Source organism: Chiloscyllium plagiosum, unplaced genomic scaffold (assembly GCF_037043375.1).
Source record: "Chiloscyllium plagiosum isolate Xiang-an unplaced genomic scaffold, Cpla_swu_hap1 HiC_scaffold_5, whole genome shotgun sequence".
Classification (NCBI taxonomy): Eukaryota; Metazoa; Chordata; class Chondrichthyes; order Orectolobiformes; family Hemiscylliidae; genus Chiloscyllium; species Chiloscyllium plagiosum.
Window position 1 is genome coordinate 59,391,241 of NW_028270143.1, and position 21,047 is coordinate 59,412,287.

A 21,047-nucleotide genomic window follows, 5' to 3' on the forward strand; every position below is an offset into this window, starting at 1 on the left:
CAATTTCTGATTTACAGCATCTATAGTTCTTTGGGTTTTCATTTATATTTAGTATCTTCTTTTAGTGGAGTAATTGACCACTAATTAAAAGATCCTTATAACATTGGTTTGGATCAAGTGCCTATGCTTTCATATCAGGTAAACGTATAAAACAAGTGAATAAAGATCAGTAGACCTATCAAGTTGGGTCTGTAAAACCAATGTTGAAAGCTTTGGTGCCATTCACCAGCTCCTCATCTGCTGAGAACAGCAAAAGGTCAAAAAGGACTAGCTACTGCGAGAAAATTGCCAAAAGTGCTTGCCAACTCGCTAAGCCAAGCAACCACATTTTACGAGACCACAACTCCTCATTGTTTACTCCAGTTATTCATTGTGTGTAAGTGGAAAAGACCTGTTCTCTCAAAATAATCGTTGAGTTCCTTTGTACTGGAACACAATGACTCCTTATCCACTTCATCTCTCAGTTGTTTGCTCATGAAACTATATATATATATATATATATATATATATATATATATACACATTTTCGATACTTGAAAAATTAGACAAAATAACATGCAAAACAGGTCAGACTAACTTTACAATGTGTTCTTCCCCATAGGTATGTCCATTTTTTAAATGGTCTGCTCTCCGGTTCAGTGAAAATGAACACCACTCCCTTGTTTCTGCACTTTGTGATTTTGCATGGCATTCCCAGCTTTGATACTGGAGGAGGTAATGTTTTGAACTGCAATAAATGAAATACAGGAAAATATATACTTAATGCCTCTTTTGCACCTTTTTAAAAACCTCATAATTTACTCATTGATCCTGATGTTATGCTGTAGTTTTTCTCCTGTGACTTCATATCTGAAGATTGAGTGGTTCGTGAAATAAAATGGATGGCCTACCCTTCCTACCAATCCCCAACCCATCTGCAATATTATGGTATAGGGAGAATGAATCAGGCAGCCCATGTGCCCTTGGGCATTTTGCTGCCCTGTAATGGCCAATTAATGGGCCTTATTTCACCTATGCTGTGCTAATACACATGGAAGACTGAGGCAAGGAAAACAGCCCAGCAGCTTTCACTGTACAGGCTGTTGTCAGGCAGAAAATGAGGCTACCTCTTTTTGGGGGGAGCCCTGTGCCAATCTGAACCAACTCTTGTCTGGGACAATTCCACCCCTTATCCGCTAGCCATTGACCTTTTTAAATCAGCCCCCTGACCACCCCTACCTTGCTGAGAAATACATAGCAGGCCTGACCAAATTATCTCATTTAGCTGATGTCCAGGATGCATCACTTCTTTACTATTAAGGTCTGCCTGCAGTCCCAACAACCTCAAGGATACAATCTACTTTGGTTTGTTTGTGTGTGTGTGTGTCTGTATTTAGGAGTGGAGGGGGTGATGATGATTGGCAAAAGTCCCATTCTAACTCACTCAAGGCAGTCCCTGACATCTTACTATGGTGTCTATGGACATTTTAATTGGGTGACGTAGGTAATCTGTTAGAGAGAGCAAAATTCTTCCACAGGTTTGGATAGGATCAGTTCGAGATAACTTGCTGGTTTATTTTCAGAAAATTCTGTCCAGCAGTAGTGAATTTAAAAGCATAAGCCTAATTTATGAAGTGTTGTCAAGGTTGAAAGACCAAATATTACCATGATGAATACTGGCAAAATTGCTGAATGCCTATCAACTGCAATTTTCAAAAAAGCTAAAAGTGCTACGAATTATATAATATTTTATGAGCAGTAAGTGTCATATCAGACTTGAAACATTAACTCTTCTTGTGTATCCACAGGTTCTGCCAGACCTGCTGAGTTTCTTCCACAATTTCTCTTTTTATTTCATATTTCCAGCATCCACAGTATTTTTGTTTATAGTAGTGGCTTCCTGAGCTGGTAGTTCCATTTTGTCAGATCCAGTGTAAGTTTCAAAGCCAGCATGCTGGGTCCTGAAATTGGAAAGTTGCGTGTATCCTGTGCAGCATGGAAAAGTCCCCAGATTGCACTCTGGCTGGACCCGTTATCACAATTCCTGATGCATATAACAGTGATCTAAGTGCCAAGCTGGTGCCTGTTACAAATTTGGAGCTTCTGTTTTTAAATCAGATTTTAAGCAAATAGTAAAGAGAAATTATTGGTTTTATTAGAATAAGGAGAAATTGAGTTTTTAACTGATTTTTAAAATTTGCTCATTGTGAGGGATAAAACATCTTTTGCAAAAGTATGTTATCTGAATGCAAGTGTGCATCAGATTACCATTCCTTTACAATGCTTGACTTGATGCAGGCAAATACCATCAAAAGTTTTAAATGCGAGGATGTCCTACTTTTTATTTTTCAGTTTGTCGCCCGTTTCTCAAGATTTACCAAGCAATGCAACCTGTCTACACATCAGGAATCTAGTAAGTTTTATGAATCTTAATGACTTTTCAGTAACTAATACAGCAAGCTGAATGATTCCCTTCTTTGCTGTCTGACCATTTTATGATTCATTACTTGGTAATATAGAACTTGAGTATGACTGAAAAAAGCCGACATAAAATTCTTAGTTACTTGAATTGCTGAAAAACTTAGCAGGTCGGGCAGCATATGTGAAGAGCAATCAGAGTTAACATTTTGGGTCCAGTGACCCTTCCTCAGATTTCTCTTCACTGATGCTACCAGACCTGTTGAGCTTTTCCAGCAACTTTAGTTTTTGTTTCTGGTTTACAGCATCTGTAGTTCTTTTGGTTTTTACAAAATTCTTGGTCTTGCACTCATCAGGGCAGACACAACAATGCTAAATTTAAAAGGTAATAACTTGTGTTTAGTGTTGATTGGTTGGCAAGTCGGCTCAGCTTGATTGTAGTGTTGCCATGGAGAATATATCAAAGAGCACTTGGTCGCCCATCTTTTATTTTAAATTATTAAAGATGCCTGGACATATCCTCAGAATATAAAGTCCAATAGTAGATATGCTTTCATAATTTGAAAGGTCTTGCTGAAGAATCCTGAGTATAGTAAAATTTACTCTAAAGCTCAATATAAGATTGTCAGTTGGACTCTCAGTGGGCTCATTAACTTGCGAGAAGCTGCATGCTTTCAATCGCAGGAACCCTTCCTGAGCAGGAATAAGAGATGAATCCAGGTTTTTTTCTGAGTTAAACAAAAGCATGGGGATCAATAGTTTTATGTTGTCTTCTCTGTGGCAAGGCTTTAACCATCAGAGCCAACTTGCCAATCAATCAGAACTTTTTTCCTTGTAGTCTAAGTTGTTCCCTTTGAAATTTTGGCCATTTTGTGTCGGTCCTGATGAAAGTGAGACAAAGAGCTTCAACAACCTGTCTTTTTATTTGTTCTTTGATTCTATAATATCTTTAATTTTCTGTTAATTTTAGTAACGTTGGGCCAGAAAATCAAAGCAGAATTTGCATTTCAATAGAGCCAGCCCAGCTGCTAAAAGGTGATATAATGGTGAGTTCTTCTGTGAGTGAACAATAAATGGAATAGTGGTGATGAAGTGAAAGAAAAGATTAGCACAAGGAAACTATCCTACATGTTGACAAGAACTGGTTGATTTTTCCTTGAAATCTGACGATGTTTTTCAGACTGCATGAATGCTAGACTGACTTCTAGAAATCTATTTCTAAGTAGGCAACTATTATAATTCTTCATATTTTCTTTGGGGCCTTCATTTTTGTTTTTTTTTTGTTGCTGGCTTCTACTACTGTATTACTGACTATTCTGCCTTCACGTGTTTTCTTCCTTGTGTTATGGCCTCGGCCAGACCACTCAAAACATTCTTAAGCAGGCAGCCCAGATTGTAACTTTGCAAATTGTTTCAGTAAGTGTGCAGTGAACATTACCCAGAGTAAGTTTGCGAGTTTGACTACCAGATTTCAGAACAGACAAAAATGTATTCACAAAATTGCAGAATGAAGCAAGAAGAACAGGATATAGATTACCCACAAAACTCTGTCTATACAAACTGGACTTAATTATGCTGTTCCAAAAATACACAACAGAACCAATAAACAAACCCCTTAAACATATGGTAAATCTGAAACAGAGGCTTACAGGTTGAAGTTGGAAGGGCAGAAGGGGAGAGACTTGAGCAGCCTGTTTCCACACAGCCCACTGCTGAATTGAACTGACTAATGTAAAAGAATTCAGCTTCCATGACTGACCACTCCTCTTTCATTATACAGGTTACTTCTAAAACATGAAAGCTGTGGCCTTAAGTCTCATCTGTTTACATACAAACAAAAAGACCTCCCAATACCATTTTCATCTCTGGACCAACCCAGTCGATTTGGAGCCCGTCCTCTTTTTGGCCCCTCTGGAAAACAAAAATCAAGGACACAGTATCATAGAACATAGAACATAGAAGAATACAGCGCAGTACAGGCCCTTTGGCCCTCGATGTTGCGCCGATCCTAGCCCACTATCCTCCATATGCCTACCCAATGCCCGTTTAAATGCCCATAAAGAGGGCGAGTCCACCACTGCTACTGGCAGGACATTCCATGAATTCACGACTCGCTGAGTGAAGAATCTACCCCTAACATCTGTCCTATACCTACCACCCCTTAATTTAAAGCTATGCCCCCTCGTAATAGCTGACTCCATACGTGGAAAAAGGTTCTCATGTTCAACCCTATCTAAACCCCTAATCATCTTGTACACCTCTATCAAGTCACCCCTAAACCTTCTTTTCTCCAATGAAAACAGCCCCAAGTGCCTCAGCCTTTCCTCATACGATCTTCCTACCATACCAGATAACATCCTGGTAAACCTCCTCTGCACCCGTTCCAGTGCCTCCACATCCTTCCTATAGTATGGCGACCAAAACTGCACACAATATTCCAGATGCGGCCACACCAGAGTCTTATACAACTGCAACATGACCTCAGGGCTCCGGAACTCAATTCCTCTACCAATAAAAGCCAGTACGCCATATGCCGCCTTCACCGCACTATTTACCTGGGTGGCAACTTTCAGAGATCTGTGTACATGGACACCAAGATCCCTCTGCTCATCCACACTACCAAGTATCCGACCATTAGCCCAGTACCCCGTCTTTTTGTTACTCTTACCAAAGTGAATCACCTCAAACTTACCTACATTGAACTCCATTTGCCACCTTTCTGCCCAGCTCTGCAACTTATCTATATCCTGCTGTAACCTGACACATCCTTCCTCACTGTCAACAACTCCACCGACTTTCGTATCATCCGCAAACTTGCTCACCCAACCTTCTAGCCCCTCCTCCAGGTCATTTATAAAAATGATAAACAGCAATGGTCCCAAAACAGATCCTTGCGGAACACCGCTAGTAACGGCACTCCAAGATGAACCTTTACCATCAACTAATACCCTCTGTCTTCTTCCAGCCAGCCAATTCCTAATCCAAACCTCCAGCTCACCCTCAATGCCATACCTCCGTATTTTTTGCAGTAGCCTACCATGGGGAACCTTATCAAACGCCTTACTAAAATCCATATACACCACATCTACTGCTTTACCCTCGTCTCCTCCTTAGTCACCTTCTCAAAGAATTCAATAAGGTTTGTGAGGCACGACCTGCCCTTCACAAAACCATGCTGACTCTCCTTGATCACATTATTCCTATCCAGATGTTCATAAATCCTATCCCTTACAATTCTCTCTAAGACTTTGCCCACAATAGAAGTGAGACTCACCGGCCTATAGTTACTAGGGTTATCCCTACTCCCCTTCTTGAACAAGGGAACCACATTTGCTATCCTCCAGTCGACTGGCACTATTCCTGTAGACAACGAGGACCTAAAAATCAAGGCCAATGGCTCTGCAATCTCCTCCCTTGCTTCCCAGACAATCCTAGGATAAATGCCATCAGGCCCAGGGGACTTATCCATTTTCATCCTTTCCAGAATTTCCAACACCTCTTCCCTACATAACTCAAAGCCGTCCATTCTAATTAATTGTGACTCAATATTCACATCGGCAACAATATCCTGTTTCTGAGTGAATACTGACGAAAAGTATTCATTCAGTGTCTCCCCAATCTCTTCAGCCTCCACACGCAACTTCCCACTACTATCCTTGACTGGACCTATTCCTACCCTAGTCATTCTTTTATTGCTGACATACCTATAGAAAGCCTTAGGGTTTTCCCTAATCCTACCAACTAAGGACTTTTCATGTCCCCTCCTTGCTGCTCTTAGCTCTCTCTTCAGATCCTTCCTGGCTACCTTATAACTCTCAATTGCCCCAATTGAATCTTCAAGCCTCATCTTTACATAGGCCGCCCTCTTCCATTTAACAAGGGATTCCAATTCCTTATTAAACCACGGCTCCCTCACACGACCCTTTCCTCCCTGCCTGACAGGTACATACTTATCAAGGACACTCAATAGTTGCTCCTTGAACAAGCTCAACATATCAATTGTGCCCATGTCTTGAAGCCTACTTTTCCAAGCCACGCATCCTTGGTCGTGCCTCACCGCATCATAATTTCTCTGCCCCCAGCGATAACTCTTGCCCTGCAGTGCACACTTATCCCTCTCCATCACTAGAGTAAAAGTCACCGAATTGTGGTCACTGTCCCCAAAGTGCTCACTTACCTCCAATTCTAACACCTGGCCTGGTTCGTTACCCAGAACCAAATCCAGTATGGCCTCACCTCATGTTGGCCTGTCTACATATTGTGTCAGGAAACCCTCCTGCACACATTGGACAAACACCGATCCATCTAACGAACTCGAGCTATAGCTTTCCCAGTCAATATCTGGAAAGTTAAAGTCCCCCATAACAACCACCCTATTACTTTCACTCTTCTCCTGAATCATCCTCGCAATCCTTTCTTCTACATCTCTAGGACTATTAGGAGGCCTGTAGAAAACTCCTAACAGGGTGACCTCACCTTTCCTATTCCTGACCTCAGCCCAAACTACCTCAGATGGAGAGTCTTCATCCATCATCCTTTCCACCACTGTAATACTATCTTTGACAAGCAATGCCACACCTCCCCCTCTTTTACCCCCCACCTCTGACCCTACTAAAACATTTAAATCCTGGAACCTGCAACAGCCAATCCTGTCCCTGTTCTACCCATGTCTCCGTAATAGCCACAACATCGAAATCCCAGGTACCAACCCACGTTGCAAGTTCACCTATCTTATTTTGTACACTTCTTGCATTGAAGTATACACACTTCAAGCCACTTTCCTTTTTACAGGCACTCTCCTTTGAGATTGATGCCATGTTCCTAACCTCCCTACACTCCATGTCCTGCACAAAGCTACAGTCTAGGTTCCCATGCCCCTGCAGAGTTAGTTTAAACCCCCCCCCCCCCAAGAGCACTAGCAAACCTCCCCCTTCCCCCCCCCCCCCCCCCCCCCCCCCCCCTCCCCAAGGATACTGGTGCCCCTCAGGTTCAGGTGTAGACCATCCTGTTTATAGCGGTCCCACCTTCCCTTGAGAAAAGGAACAGCTTTTAGAAAAAAAGGACCAGCTTGTGACACTTAGAGGGGTATTGCTTGACCTTTAATTCATGAGTCAAAAAAGTTACAAAATGTGAATTAATTGTGTCTTCACCTGCCAGGTTTTAATAATTTGCAATAAGTCAAGGATTGAATGTACAATCTTAGTTATTTGTAGTTTAGCTTGAGTTCTCACTTCTTCCACACCAGGATATTGCTTAAGGCAACGCCCCCCCTATTCTCAACACCCTGCTTCAATCTTTCCAAACACCATTATCTCCCAGTGGCTCAACATCCCATGCTTGTATTTCTGGTGCTCCCAAACTCTCTCACCTCTGAATCTCCTCTCAGCCTATGACACCAGCCACCAACCTACACAATTCACTATCTCTCTGATATTGCTATATGGAGTACCCACAACTACTGCTTTCCACCTGTAACATGAAATATTTTCTCTACCATACCTAATTTGTGCTTAAAAGATGTAACTAAGAAAATTAGCTCTAAATTGAACTAAATTAAGATAGTAATCAAGGCCACTAGACTTGCTCAATCATTCTGAATCAGTAACCCTGATGATTACTGTACATGAAATAATATTACGACTTGCATGACTCACTAATTTTAAAAAAGAATGTTGCAGACAAAATAAAATTCATGTGCACCATGTGCTGGCTGTTTCTTCACTCCTGATACATTATACAGCAACCAGCAATGCCACCACCCAACGGGCAGCAGAGTGAACTGAACTCATCAACCACATACTTGTCTAAAATACTGTCTGCGTTGGTGACATCATTAACTTCAGTCAACTTCATTATGAAGCATTCCTTTATTTGGTAGTCACTCGAACAGCTCTACTCTCCACATTACAACATCACAAAAAATCTTGGAGGAGATGCAGAAAAGAACTTAATAGAATGAGCAGCAGAATTGAAGAGATTTTCTGTTCAAGAAAGTGTGAATGAACTGGGCTCATATACTGAGAAAAAAAAATGAGTGGTGGCCTGATGGAGTTTTTTAAGATTATGAATGTGATAAATTGAGATCAAGAAGTCATACTGTGAGTGAGACCGAGGCTGAAGGCTTTTAATAAAAGAAAATCATTAATAAATTCAGTAAAGCATTTGGGAAAAGCCATTTTTACTCTGGGTATTGTTACAATGTAAAGTAAATAACACAAGGTTTTTTTGAGATGAATAACATGGATGTATTCAAGCAGAAGCTAGATAAATGCATGCATGGGAAAATAATAAAACCATATGTTAGTGGGGCCAGGTGAAGAAAAGTGGGAGGAAACTCGTATGGAGTATAAATAGAATGTGGGCCTACTTCTTTGCTGCAAATGCTGCATAATAATAGTATCCAGATTTAATCACTGCAAGTTTTGAACATTACTTTTATTCCCATAAGTACTCTGACTCCTATATAACCAAACAGCACAAAATCTCCAGATGCCACAGCCTATGAATTCCCATTACCTTGCAGATTAGAAACAGCACAAGATAATCCTTAGTTACAGCTTTGCATTTTCTTAGCTTCACTCCAGGCCGGATCAGTAACAGTACAAACTCACCACACTTGTTCTCCATCTATACAATTTGTTGAACATTTAGCATCATGGAGTCAAAATTGGACTAGCTATTTTTTAGATTTGCTAGTGAGAAGGCCTTAGTTTACAACTGGATAATAGTAACAAACAGGTTCTTAAAAGGCATTTGACTAAGTTCCAAATGAAAAACTGTTCAATCTAAAGCATAGCGATTGGGAAAAGATATAAAAAAAAGCTGAAAACTATAAGTTAGTTGATATCTTAGTAAATACTCAGGAAGAAATATTTGAGTGGAGCATCTGAGAATCAGCATTGGAATGACAATACTCAAATCTAGGATTCGGAAACTTGACAGAATTGGGCCAAATTCACAGATTTACCAAAAAAAGGTGGGCAGTTGATTTAGAACTGGCATGTTGGGAGCTACAAAGCAAGCTGGCCAAAATAACTGGCAGCAATCTGACCACAACAATGTCAGAGTGCCTCTACATCTCTCTGGCTGACCCTAGCAAAGTTTCTGGCATGAGACACCCAAGTGAATTCCAACCAGTCCTCACCAACACACAGCTGTCTGGAGCAGGAATTTGCTGTTACTGCTGCTGAACTCTGTTGTTAGGAGCACACAATGCTGAAGAACAAAAAAAGAATTCGGAGCCTTTAATTACAAAAGGAAACTCATTCTATGAAAGAATGCATTGATAGCCCCTACATTGTTACTACTCGGCAAAGTCACTCTGTGAATATCCCATTATTTTAATACTTTAACCCAGTTCCTTCTGTTTCTCTCCTCTTCTCAGTATTATTAAGAGACTGTACCTTTGGCTGGAAAGTCAAGAACTAAGGTCACATCCTTATGATAAGGTTGGCCATTTAGGACCCAATAAGGAGATGTTTATTCTTCAAATTTACAGGGCTTTGGAATCCTTCATAGCCAGAGAGTTGTAGGTGATTAGTCATTGTATATTTGAGGTTGGGGGTCAACAGATTTTTGGATACCAAGAAAATCATGGATTATGGGATAGAGCAGGAACATGGAGGAAAGATTAAGGATCAGATCTGTGGAGAGAGCAACAGAGGTAACATTTGACTCTGATATGACTCTTCTTAAACCGCTCTAAAAGAGTTTTGAAGAACAGTAATATTGGACTTGAATTGTTACTTGTTTCTCTCTCCAAGCCCACTGAATTCCCCCAGTATTTTCTCTCTTTGTTCATTTTTCCAGCATTCTCAGTATTTTGCTTTTTTTTTTCAAACTAGCAACTTGATTCATCCCGCCACCCACCACTGAAACCAATTCATCATTTAAACATGGAAATAACTATTTTCTGAAGAAAAACATCCTGCAGCTGTTGCCATGTTGGGTCACTAGTGCAGGAGGAAAAGGCTCAATTTTTTTGAGTCTCTGTTTCTTAGCAGTGAACTTTAATGGATGACTACAAAACCTATGGGACTGTAATTGAGCAGGCAGCAATTTGCTGTCCATTAATTTTAATGGATGAAAGAAAATCATATTGTGTCAATATTTCCTGATGCCAGGTCCTGATGCAGCTGAGTTCAGCAGCAGTAACAGCAAATTCCTGCTCCGGACAGCTGTGTGTTGGTGAGGACTGGTTGGAATTCACTTGGGTGTCTCATCCCAGAAACTTTGCTAGGGTCAGCCAGAGAGATGTCGAGGCACGCTGACTTTGTTGTGGTCAGATTGCTGCCGGTTATTTTGGCCAGCTTGCTTTGTAGCTCCCAACATGTCAGTTCTAAATCAACTGTCCACCTTATTTTGGTAAATTTGTGAATTTGGTTCAATCCTAGCAAGTTTTCAAATCCTAGATTTGAGTATTGTCATTCCAATGCCGATTCTCAGATGCTCCACTCAAATATTTCATCCAGAGTATTTGCTCCTCTGACAGATATCAACTGGTGACAGGTGATACTCTCCCTCGGTAGCACATTCGGAAAATTGACCATGATATGTCTGCACTTTGATGTGACCTTCTCAAGGCTTGATTATTTGCATGTATGTGGCATTGGTCATTATTGTTTCATAGCCCTTCAGAACAGTTCATTCTGCTTCAGTTCAAAGTAGTAAAAAGCGTAATATTGTTGATTTGAATAATACTTGCTAGTTCTTAATTCAGCTACTCATGTCTTCTGTAGGAGCATTTTGCAAAACTACATTTCCTCACATTCTGATCAAACGAGACAAATATACATAAAACACTCAAAACTGACATGGATCAGTAAGTAATGACTCAACACATTGTCCCTTTCGTTAACTTAACATTTCCAAGTTGCTTTGAAATACAGACTTGTAGTCAGCTTCCTGAATCACTTCGTCATTCCTTCTGTGCTTTGTTTCAGTCTTGGTGGTGTTCTGATTGTGGATCTTGACGCTCTTGTTGTAGCTCTTGTTGTAGATTTTTCCATGTGATTCTTCTTTGGAACTGGAGAGGGAAGTGAAAAAGTAGTATGTTTTAGAATAGCAAGAAAGGTAGGAGGAGCAAATGGAACTGAAAGAAAGGTCAAGGAAAGGTTTGAGAGTGAAGAAGATTTGAGATCATAGTGGAGAAGAGAAAAATGAGTTATAATGGTTTTTGAGAAGAACGAGAGATCCGATCATAACGGATTTAATAGTGAAATAAAGATTAACATTGTTAAGAAAACTAGGCATTTGGGCTAGTAGACAAAATGGAGGGCAGAGATTGTGCCCTCTAGTAGTTGATCTCAGTATTGAATCCAGAAGGCCGTAAAGTGAATGGAAAACTGAGTGTCATTCCTGCAGCTTGCAATGGGCTTTGCTGGTGCACTGGATCAGGCCTTGGACAGAAATGTGGGTGAGAGAACAAATTGGTGTATTAAAATGGCAAGCATCCAGAGGTTAAGGTTCATGCTTGCAGATTGAACAGAGGTGTTCTGTAAAGCAGTCACCCAGTCTGTGTTTGGTCTCAACAGTGTGGAGGACACTGCCTTATAGACTAGAATGAGCAAAGATCACTGCTTCATCTGGGAAGAATACTTGGGGCCTTGGACGTGAAGACATAGGACGTAAAAGAATAAGAGTTGCATCTTCTGCAATTGTACAAGAAGGTGCCATGGGAGAATGAGGTGTTGGTAGAGTGACATGTGTGTGGGTCAAGCTGTCACAGAGAGAATAGTATTCCATTGAATCAGAATTAGGGCTATAATGCCAGTTTCAATTCAAATTATTCCTGCGTTATTTCTGCAAATATTAGTGGTTAATTAAATATTTTGTTGTTCTGGTTTAATTTCTATCCTCACAAAAATAAAGCAGATATACTTAATTAATAATCTTCAGTTTATTTCTTAAAAATAAATAACTGTTTGACCTGAGTGTTCAAATGTTTTGGGCTTTAAATTATTAGAAAATTAAAATGTTATGCAAATTAGATGTTTGGATGACTGCTCAGTAATTTCAGTTTAAAAGTGCGCATTTTAAAACAATGGGTACATGTGCAATTGGACCTCCCATGCACATTGCAGTGGCTTTGGCCTTGCTAGGCTTGTTCGAAACTAAAAACATAAGGCCATTATGTTTTACTGCACCCTGTGTTCTGTATAGTATAGACTCTATCAGAATCTAATACATGTTCAACATCTACCACATACATATATATATACCCTAAACTTGCCAGTCACCATACAATCACATTTCTGTGCTCTCTCTCAGTCACACTTCATGTGAACTACTGTAGTTATTATTAAAGTATAGCACAGATAGGAACAGGAATAGACCATTCATGACTGATCATTTCCTCAATGCCAATTTCACACACTAATTTCACTTCCCCTAAGGTAATTAATCTTTGGTAACATGCACTTCTGTCTTCCATGTGCTCAATGATTGACCTTTCACAGCTCTCTAAAGATTGGCCATCGTCTGAGGGAAGAAATTCCTCATCATTACAGTGTTAACTCCTGAGATTAAGGCCCTGGCTTCCAGAGTTGCCAATCAGGAGAAACGATCTATATCCATTCTATCAAATCCCTGATGTAAAAATCTTATAGGCTTCAAATAGGTTATCTCCCATTCTTTGAACCCCTAAAGATGACAAACTCGATTTTCTTAATCTCTCCTCTTAAAACAGTTCCACTATCCCAGTGATTAATCTGGTGAATTCCAGTGGCACTCCCTCTCTGACAAGTAAAGCCCCCTTTAGATCAGGAGACTGATTTCTAAACTGTCATTCCCTGAAAATGAATGCCACTATACTGTTTGCCTTTTCTAATTGGTTGTTAACCTGCACGCTAGCTTTTATTGACTTATGGTAAAGAGAACTGAGATCCTTTTGCACTTCCCAACCCCTCACCACTTAAGAAATATTCTACCTTTAAAGTGCATGACTTCATGCTTATCTATTTTACACTTGGTTTGCTATGTTTTAGCCCATTCGCTGAGCCTGCCTAAGTCCAGAGATAAATAGCTTAAATCCAGCCATGGCCATTTACCGAAAACAAATCAGAAATATAAGGTCAGTTTCAGTAAAACTCACCATGCATTTGTCAGACTGTTATAAAAATCTAACTTGTCCACTATGGAAACTTGTCAAATATTTCCAGGTTGGCCTTTATCTGATGCATGTCTTTGCTCACTTCAAGATTAGCATTTTACTGTTCTATTGGGGAGAACTAGAGGACCCACTGCCAACCTCTTGGGAAGCAGCATTGGGTCATGGGTGCTGGCTTGCAAGCAAACAATGTATTTTTAAAAATGAGGAATAATACTTAAGAGGTCAGATTTAGAAGTCTAAGTATCATGTGTTATAATATTAGAGTTTGAGTGAAAAGATTGATATGTGAGAGTAATGATCTGGAAAGATATATTACAAATGGAAGTCACAAGGACTGTCTTGAACTTCATACTGCGAGTTTAGCTTGAATAAGGCAGCATTTATTAAAGCTGTAACTGATCAGGAGACATGAAGTTCCTGGTCAGTAGGAGTGACGTAAATGGACAAAGGTTGTGGAGATTAAACAGCAGTAACTTGTTTTTAAATTGCCAATATAATGATGATTTTGTTTCATTGTCAACATGTCTAAAAGAGCCAATCATTATAATTAAGAAAGGCACCCGGAAACATGTTGAGAAAAGTTCATTGCATGGAATAATGTTTTCATGTAAATTTAAATAAGTGTTTGAAAAGGTGCTAGTTTTGACTTACCTATTGTTAATCTTATGTGAATACCATTTTTTGCTGTAATTAGTTGTGTTTAGCTTCATGGTGTCTATTAATCCATTAAAATGATCAAATTTGGAGTACTCTGCCGTCAAGAATGCTACGAACCTAATTATTTTCCACTGGCCTTAAATGCTATGTGAGATATGTTTCCAAAATAGAAAATATACTTTGTGATTCTGACACAATATCACTTTCTGAAGGTCCTCAAAGGGGTCCTTCAATTGTGCAAGGCTTGCCAAATCTTCCTTTTTTTCCGGTTAGGATGAGAAAAACATGTAGTACCAGAAATAAACCATGCGTGTTTGGAGACATTACGTATAATTGGAACTGAGCTCTGAGATTTATGTTTCTCGCTTAAATGTTTGCAATCATTGTACTGATATGATGCTGAGTTGCAACAGTTTCCCAAGACTATGGTGATATGATAGTCTCAGAAACACATCACAGATTACACACAAACCTGGTGTCATTACTTATTGCAAAAGTAGAATTACTGATTGACAAAACATGACAGGGGCTGCAGTCATGCAGAACAAACTTCTGTGAATCTATTACCAGTTGCACAAAGAAACCTTTTCTCAAGCTTTGTTACATATTACCTCATACTTGATAACATGTAGGTGAGCATGAACATAGTGGGCAGTCTTCACTGAATGCTCAGTGATTCAGTAAGTTTAGTGATTCAGCCATTTTAGAACTTACTGTGAAAATATTGAAGATCATTTCACCACATTAAGTACAATAATCACTGAAGTTCTTTGAAACAACTTAGTTTCTTTTTAAAAGAAAGAAAACCGTGTGTTCATCGAGACAACAATTTATTGTAGTTTCATCAGTATATTGTTAGAATGAGAACATTGTTTATTTTCACACAGAAGATAGTAAGAAGCTTTTTTAATTGCAGAGAGACATAGATAGGATGCAGAGCTGGGCTGAGAGGTGGCAAATGGAGCTTAATGTGGACAAGTGTGAGGAGATACACTTTGGACGGAGTAATCAGAATGCAAAGTACTGGGCTAATGGTAAGATTCTTGGGAGTGCAGATGAGCAGAGAGATCTCGGTGTCTATGTACACAGATCCCTGAAAGTTGTCACCCAGATTGACAGGGTTGTTAAGATGGCATACAGTGTTTTGGCCTTTATTAATAGAGGGATTGAGTTCCAGAACCAGGAGGTTATGCTGCAGCTGTATAAAGTTCTGGTACGGCCACACTTGGAGTGTTGTGTACAGTTCTGGTCACCGCATTATAAGAAGGATGTGGAAGCTTTGGAAAGGGTGCAGAGGAAATTTACCAGGATGTTGCCTGGTATGGAGGGAAGGTCTTACGAGGAAAGGCTGAGGGCCTTGAGGCTGTTCTTGTTAGAGAGAAGAAGGTTGAGAGGTGACTTAATAGAGACATCCAAGAAAATCAGAGGGTTAGATAGGGAGAGGCTTTCTCCAAGTATGGGGACGGCAAACACGAGGGCACACAACTTGAAAGTGAGGGGAGATAGGTATAAGACAGATGTCAGAGGTAGTTTCTTTACTCAGAGAGTAGTAAGGGTATGGAATGCTTTGCCTGCAACGGTAGTAGATTCGCCAAGTTTAAGTGCATTTAAGTCGTCATTGGACAGGCATATGGACGTACATGGAATAGTGCAGGTGGGATGGGCTTCAGATTAGTATGACAGGGCGGCGCAACATCGAGGGCCGAAGGGCCTGTACTGCGCTGTAATGTTCAATGCTCTATATAGTGGGATGTGGGTGAGGCTGGCTGGGTCACTTATTTGCAATTAAGAAAAGTGATCAAAGTTATCCGGGCATTGTACGACTGCTATGAACAGAGCAGCCTTGAATTCCTCACTGAAATCTTGATGAGCAGGAAGTTGCCCTCCCTGTTATAAGGTGAGCAATGGTGAGAAGGAGAAAAACTAGATTCTGTTATTGGTGGCTTCCGAATCTTGCCATTGAGCAGCGACTGCCCTACCTCTGTGCTTTGGCATGTCATTCTAGTTCCAACTTGCCTTGTTTTTACGCCATTTCCAATTCTTCTCCATCAAGAAACTAAACAGCACAAATTCCCGACATGTGAATGAGAGCAGGTGCCTGGCAGCTACAGCTCTCCAATGCTTGTCCCGACCATCATGCAACTGCCCCTCCACAACAGCATTCTACTGGCCACCATCATCTTTGAACGTTTGTCCACGCCGGTCGGCATTGGCAAACTACCAGCCTCATGACAGAATCAGGCATGCTGTCAGACCAAATCTCTTACCACTTTCATACAGAGGCACTTACATGTTTCATGCTCCTGTCACAGCACTTTGCATGTGGGGTCTACATGCATCTCATGCACCTACGCCTGAGGCATCTAAGGTCTTAGCTTGCTTTCTTAGTCCTCACTCACTTGTATTTACTTGCAGCTGCCAGCCTTGTATACTTCACAGTGCTTTCCTAGTATGCACTCACTGACTTCCGCACTGACTCAAGGGCTGCCAGATTCTCTATACGTTGCTTTCTTAGCACACATAGTGTTTAGGATTCAGATCCAGCCTGCTAACTTCTACAGCTTGTATTATTTCTTCAGTGCAGAGGCAGCTTCTCTGGTGTGGAGTACCGAACAGTTAAGGTAGTGGTCATGTTGGTATACTGCACTGTGTGCTACATTAATGTTACACTTGCAACATGTGTTAACAGTTTGCACGGCACATGCTTCAAGCAAATGTCTTTGGGCGAAAGTCAAAAGGGAGCTGCCCTCAGATAGGTGAACAAGGATTTCAGTCAGTAAGGGGTACTGCCAGTGTTAGTCAAGGGGCTTAGTGATACTAATCCAACCGGTTAGCAAGTCAGACAGTTACTTATTCTCACTGAAGTCCAGGGCTCCATGTACAAGCAAAGATGCTGCGGTTCTGAAATAAAAACGTGTCAGAAAATCGCAGCAGATCTGGTAACATCTGTGGAGAGAGAAACAGAGTTAATGTTTCAAGTCCAGTTTTGGCCCTGAAGAAAAGTTATACTGGATTTACTGGTTAGTGGGTGATTAGTTATGAGGTGGGTGAGAGCAATTGTATAGGCATGATACATGCAGTAAATAAAAATTGTAGTCTGAGATTTTGTTAAAAGTGTGTGTGCATTTGCAGAGCTAAGTGAATGCTGGCCCTGTGACTGAGTGGTAGCAAAGGAAATGTTGGAGATCATTCATCTCAGTCTCCAGACATCTCTGCAACAATTCAAGTCCCATGTTAACTGGCATTGATAAGTGATCTCTCTCTTATAAATATTCCATCACTATTCCTCACTCAAGGAACCAACCTGTAAGTTCACCACCACCAACTTTGCAACTTCTGAGCCAAGCTAAAAGAAAAAAGCAAAGGAAACTGGGAATATTTAGATCAGAAAAAGACCAAGTTGGAGATGGAAGCTTGATCTTTAGTAATGTCCAGAGTAACAATCTCTACATGAGCTGTAGTTCTTAAGAGGAATCTTGAGCAGAGAGTTTAGGTTTAACTTCTTTATACAAGGGAGGTAAATGTGTGGAGTGAACTGCTTAGAAAGATAAAATATCCAACTGAATGCAAAAGCAAACTGATGGAGTGTCCGTCACTGAAAGTCATTAAGCATGATGAGAACTTTATTTTTGTACCTCAACGTTTGAAATCAACCGAGTAGAGATTTTGATTTTCCTGTATATCATTCTTTAATGTCAGTGAAGTGTTGATTTTTGAAATAATTTGTTCTTGATATATTCAACATGAGTAAATGAATTGTTTGCAGGTTAAATGCTACCACAAGAAGTATCGTTCTGCAACAAGAGATGTCATATTCCGACTTCAGTTTCACACAGGCTCGATCCAAGGTTTTGGATTTGTATTTGGGAAGGACGACCTTGACAATGCAAATAAAGGTATATTGATAACTTAGAGATTGAATCATCAATTATACCTCTAATGTAAAAATACAGGCAATAAACCAGTCAGTGTCTATGAGCTTTCATTCTTAGCCATTAAGGATAACTTTGCCACAGAGAGCAGGTTTGGAGAGTCTGCTACCATTACTTGATTTTTTTCCACACACTACCAACTATACAGCAACCCTGAAGTTCCAACATCTGCAGTCTTTCTCATACTCCAGCCCTGACACAGCCTTCTTTTGATACCAATGTTAATGGTTCACTCTCAGGATGTGTGATTTATGCATTTATTTTTATCGATTGAAATTGAGTGCTGACAATGTGTTGCTTTCTCGCTCTCAGCTCAATGACTGGTACATGAGATCGGGAGAACTGAAAAGATAGAAACATTGACAAGCACTGCGCATTGTAAAACCAGTGATGCATTGTTCTAAAAATTAAAATTTATATGTTCCTCTTATAAAATCAGCTGTAATCAGAAAAAAATACTGATGCTAAATTATTTTTGTTTTTATTTTAAATAGTGTTTAAATTTAATATGCATTGTTTCTGATACACTGGAAAGGGATATTCCCACTTTTCAGTTATTCTTGTTAAAGCCTCACAGAAAATGCATTTAATCTGCCACAAATACTTGTTTTGTTTTCAATAAATTCTTTGGACAAACAGATGTAAACTGATTTCTTTTCTTAATGGACAACAATTCAGAATATTCTAAAAATATTCAGAACAGTTTCTCTAAATCTAAACAATAACAATCTCTGGCTCTATAGCTCTTATTTTATTCTCCACTTTTATTTTAGATGACAGGTTTCCTGAATATGGGAAGATTGAGCTTGTATTCTCAGCCAGTCCAGAAAAAATACAAGGTGCGTACAATTATTAATCTTTTTTCCCCCACTGCACAATTCAGTTAGGAACTGATTCCCTGTTTATGGTCAGCAAAGTGGGACAAGAACTGGAATCAAGGAATTTATTGACAAAACATTGCTGGTGATGTACTATTTTTGAAAGAATCACTGACTCTCGTATTTTTAATGCAATTATAAACAATGTGGTGAACAAAAGCTACCTTTAGAATAACTCGGTTTATAACAGTTAGTTCATAACGCTCACATATCACTTTTGCATATTAATGGTGTTTTTATCCTAGTTTTTAAATATATTGTTTGTAGTTATGTAAAATGGTGCTTAATTTTAATGCTGTACATGCTGTGATCAGAAGGCAATAATCCAATAAATAATTGACCAGAGACAAAAATGCTTTGTTTAGGTTGTCAAACATTCAACAGGAATCAAAACACATGTTTGTTTGTGTCATATTTTTGAACAAAGTGTCCTTCACATCATTTCTCTTTTTATGCTTAGCTGTAGATAATTTTGAAGGATATTCGGCCCTTAAACAAAACAGAGAGCATGAGAGCGAGGCTGTATAAAGCCAAATCAGAATGAGACCCTGCCAAACTTAATGCCAGGGCTTTATTTAAATAACATACAACAATCTTCCATTTGATGGTAGGATTGCTCGACAGCTCACAAGTTAATTTCAGGACGGGCAGTGCCCTTCAGTTATTCAGGCTAAGGCCTGTTTTTAGGAGCAGCTGAGGGATGAAGATGTTGGAGAACAATTAGGAGAGGTCTTACAGCAATTGTGATCAAAGCAGGAAGTGGACCAGATCACAGGAGGTCCGGGGATTCCTAGCAAGGTCCAAAGAACCATACTGGCCCACAGAAAACCAGATAATGAAATTTGAGGTTTAGCTTGTTTGGCCCCTTCTGGCATAGGATCTATTTCTGATCATGAGGAGAACTATGAACTGCTCCGCACCCTCACTACTCCAGCCTCTGGACAGGTATTCAGAAGATGATTTCTTCAAACCCAGTATAAATGTTTAAGTGTTCACTCTAGCTCCCTTCTTGCAGGGATCCTTTTCATCTGAATAGAACAGGTTAACATGGAATGTGCCAGAAAGAGACCGGACCAGTGGGGATAACTAAGACCTGTTATTTTAACAACCCCTCACTAACACCATGATCTGAGTTTGGTTTATAGCTGCTGGCAATGGTTACAATATGGGCCCATAGAATGTGGCACAAGGGAAGACTCTTTGCTCAAAGGTTTTATAAAAATAAACAAATTGGCAGAACAACTTTTGAAGCTACATTAAGGGCCTTTGCTCATAAAGAATAAATGACATTTCAAAATATATCTGAAATGTTGCAGGTTAAAAATAACCGCGTAGCTATTTAGGGAAATCGACACAGGAAGGGAAAGTACTCCTGCTTCAGAAAATTGAAGAAGCCAAGAATGGGGTTACCTTCTTACATTGTTGGTAGCCCCCTGCAGAAAGTAACAAAAATATGATTTCAGATATAAAAATATAAAGTCACTTGCAGTGATTTAAACTTTACAAATAAGTTTATCTTTTTGTATATGAAATGTTTTCATGAATGTTTTTGCCTGTTGGTTTGTCTCTCTCTCAGGCTTAAACTTACGGTGGTTTCATTGGTTTATAGTGCAGCTCTCCCACTTGGAAAAGGACTTTGAGACTTCATTGGACTGAGATTGTCCTAATGTTATCCTTTTGGTGTTTTCTTCTGATTGAACATTTCTATAAATTGTTTACATTGAGTGTCTTCCTCCACCACTGTAGAGGTCATGATTACCCAATTATATATGCAGATTTTAAGGTTCACGTTGTTTAGTTTAAATGAATTTGGAAGGGTTTCAGAAAAGTTTGATTGAACCAGTTGGGCATTAAAGATGGTGTGTAAACATTCATGTACTTTCCTGGTACTAGACATATTGGATGTAGGTTTGTTCGCTGAGCTGGAAGGTTCATTTTCAAATGTTTCTTCACCTTACTAGGTAACGTCTTTATTGAGCCACTGGATGAAGCACAGGTGGTGTAGCCCGTTTTCTATTTATATGTTTGGGTTTCCTTGGGTTGGTGATGTCATTTCCCAGAGGATTTCCCACC

The 21,047-nt window shown here is 39.8% G+C and overlaps 1 protein-coding gene across 8 annotated transcripts in view; it reads left to right on the top strand.

Annotated features, from left to right (window-relative positions):
- Window positions 1–21,047, top strand: part of LOC122549908 (tensin-3) — a 439,923-nt gene that overhangs the window by 326,582 nt on the left and 92,294 nt on the right. For all 8 annotated transcript variants that reach the window (XM_087987222.1, XM_043690124.2, XM_087987223.1 and 5 more), the window contains 5 exons: window positions 602–714; window positions 2,332–2,392; window positions 3,368–3,443; window positions 17,931–18,060; window positions 18,870–18,935. In XM_087987222.1, the coding sequence (XP_087843348.1) occupies window positions 602–714; window positions 2,332–2,392; window positions 3,368–3,443; window positions 17,931–18,060; window positions 18,870–18,935 (446 nt within the window). The remainder of the gene's footprint in view (window positions 1–601; window positions 715–2,331; window positions 2,393–3,367; window positions 3,444–17,930; window positions 18,061–18,869; window positions 18,936–21,047) is intronic.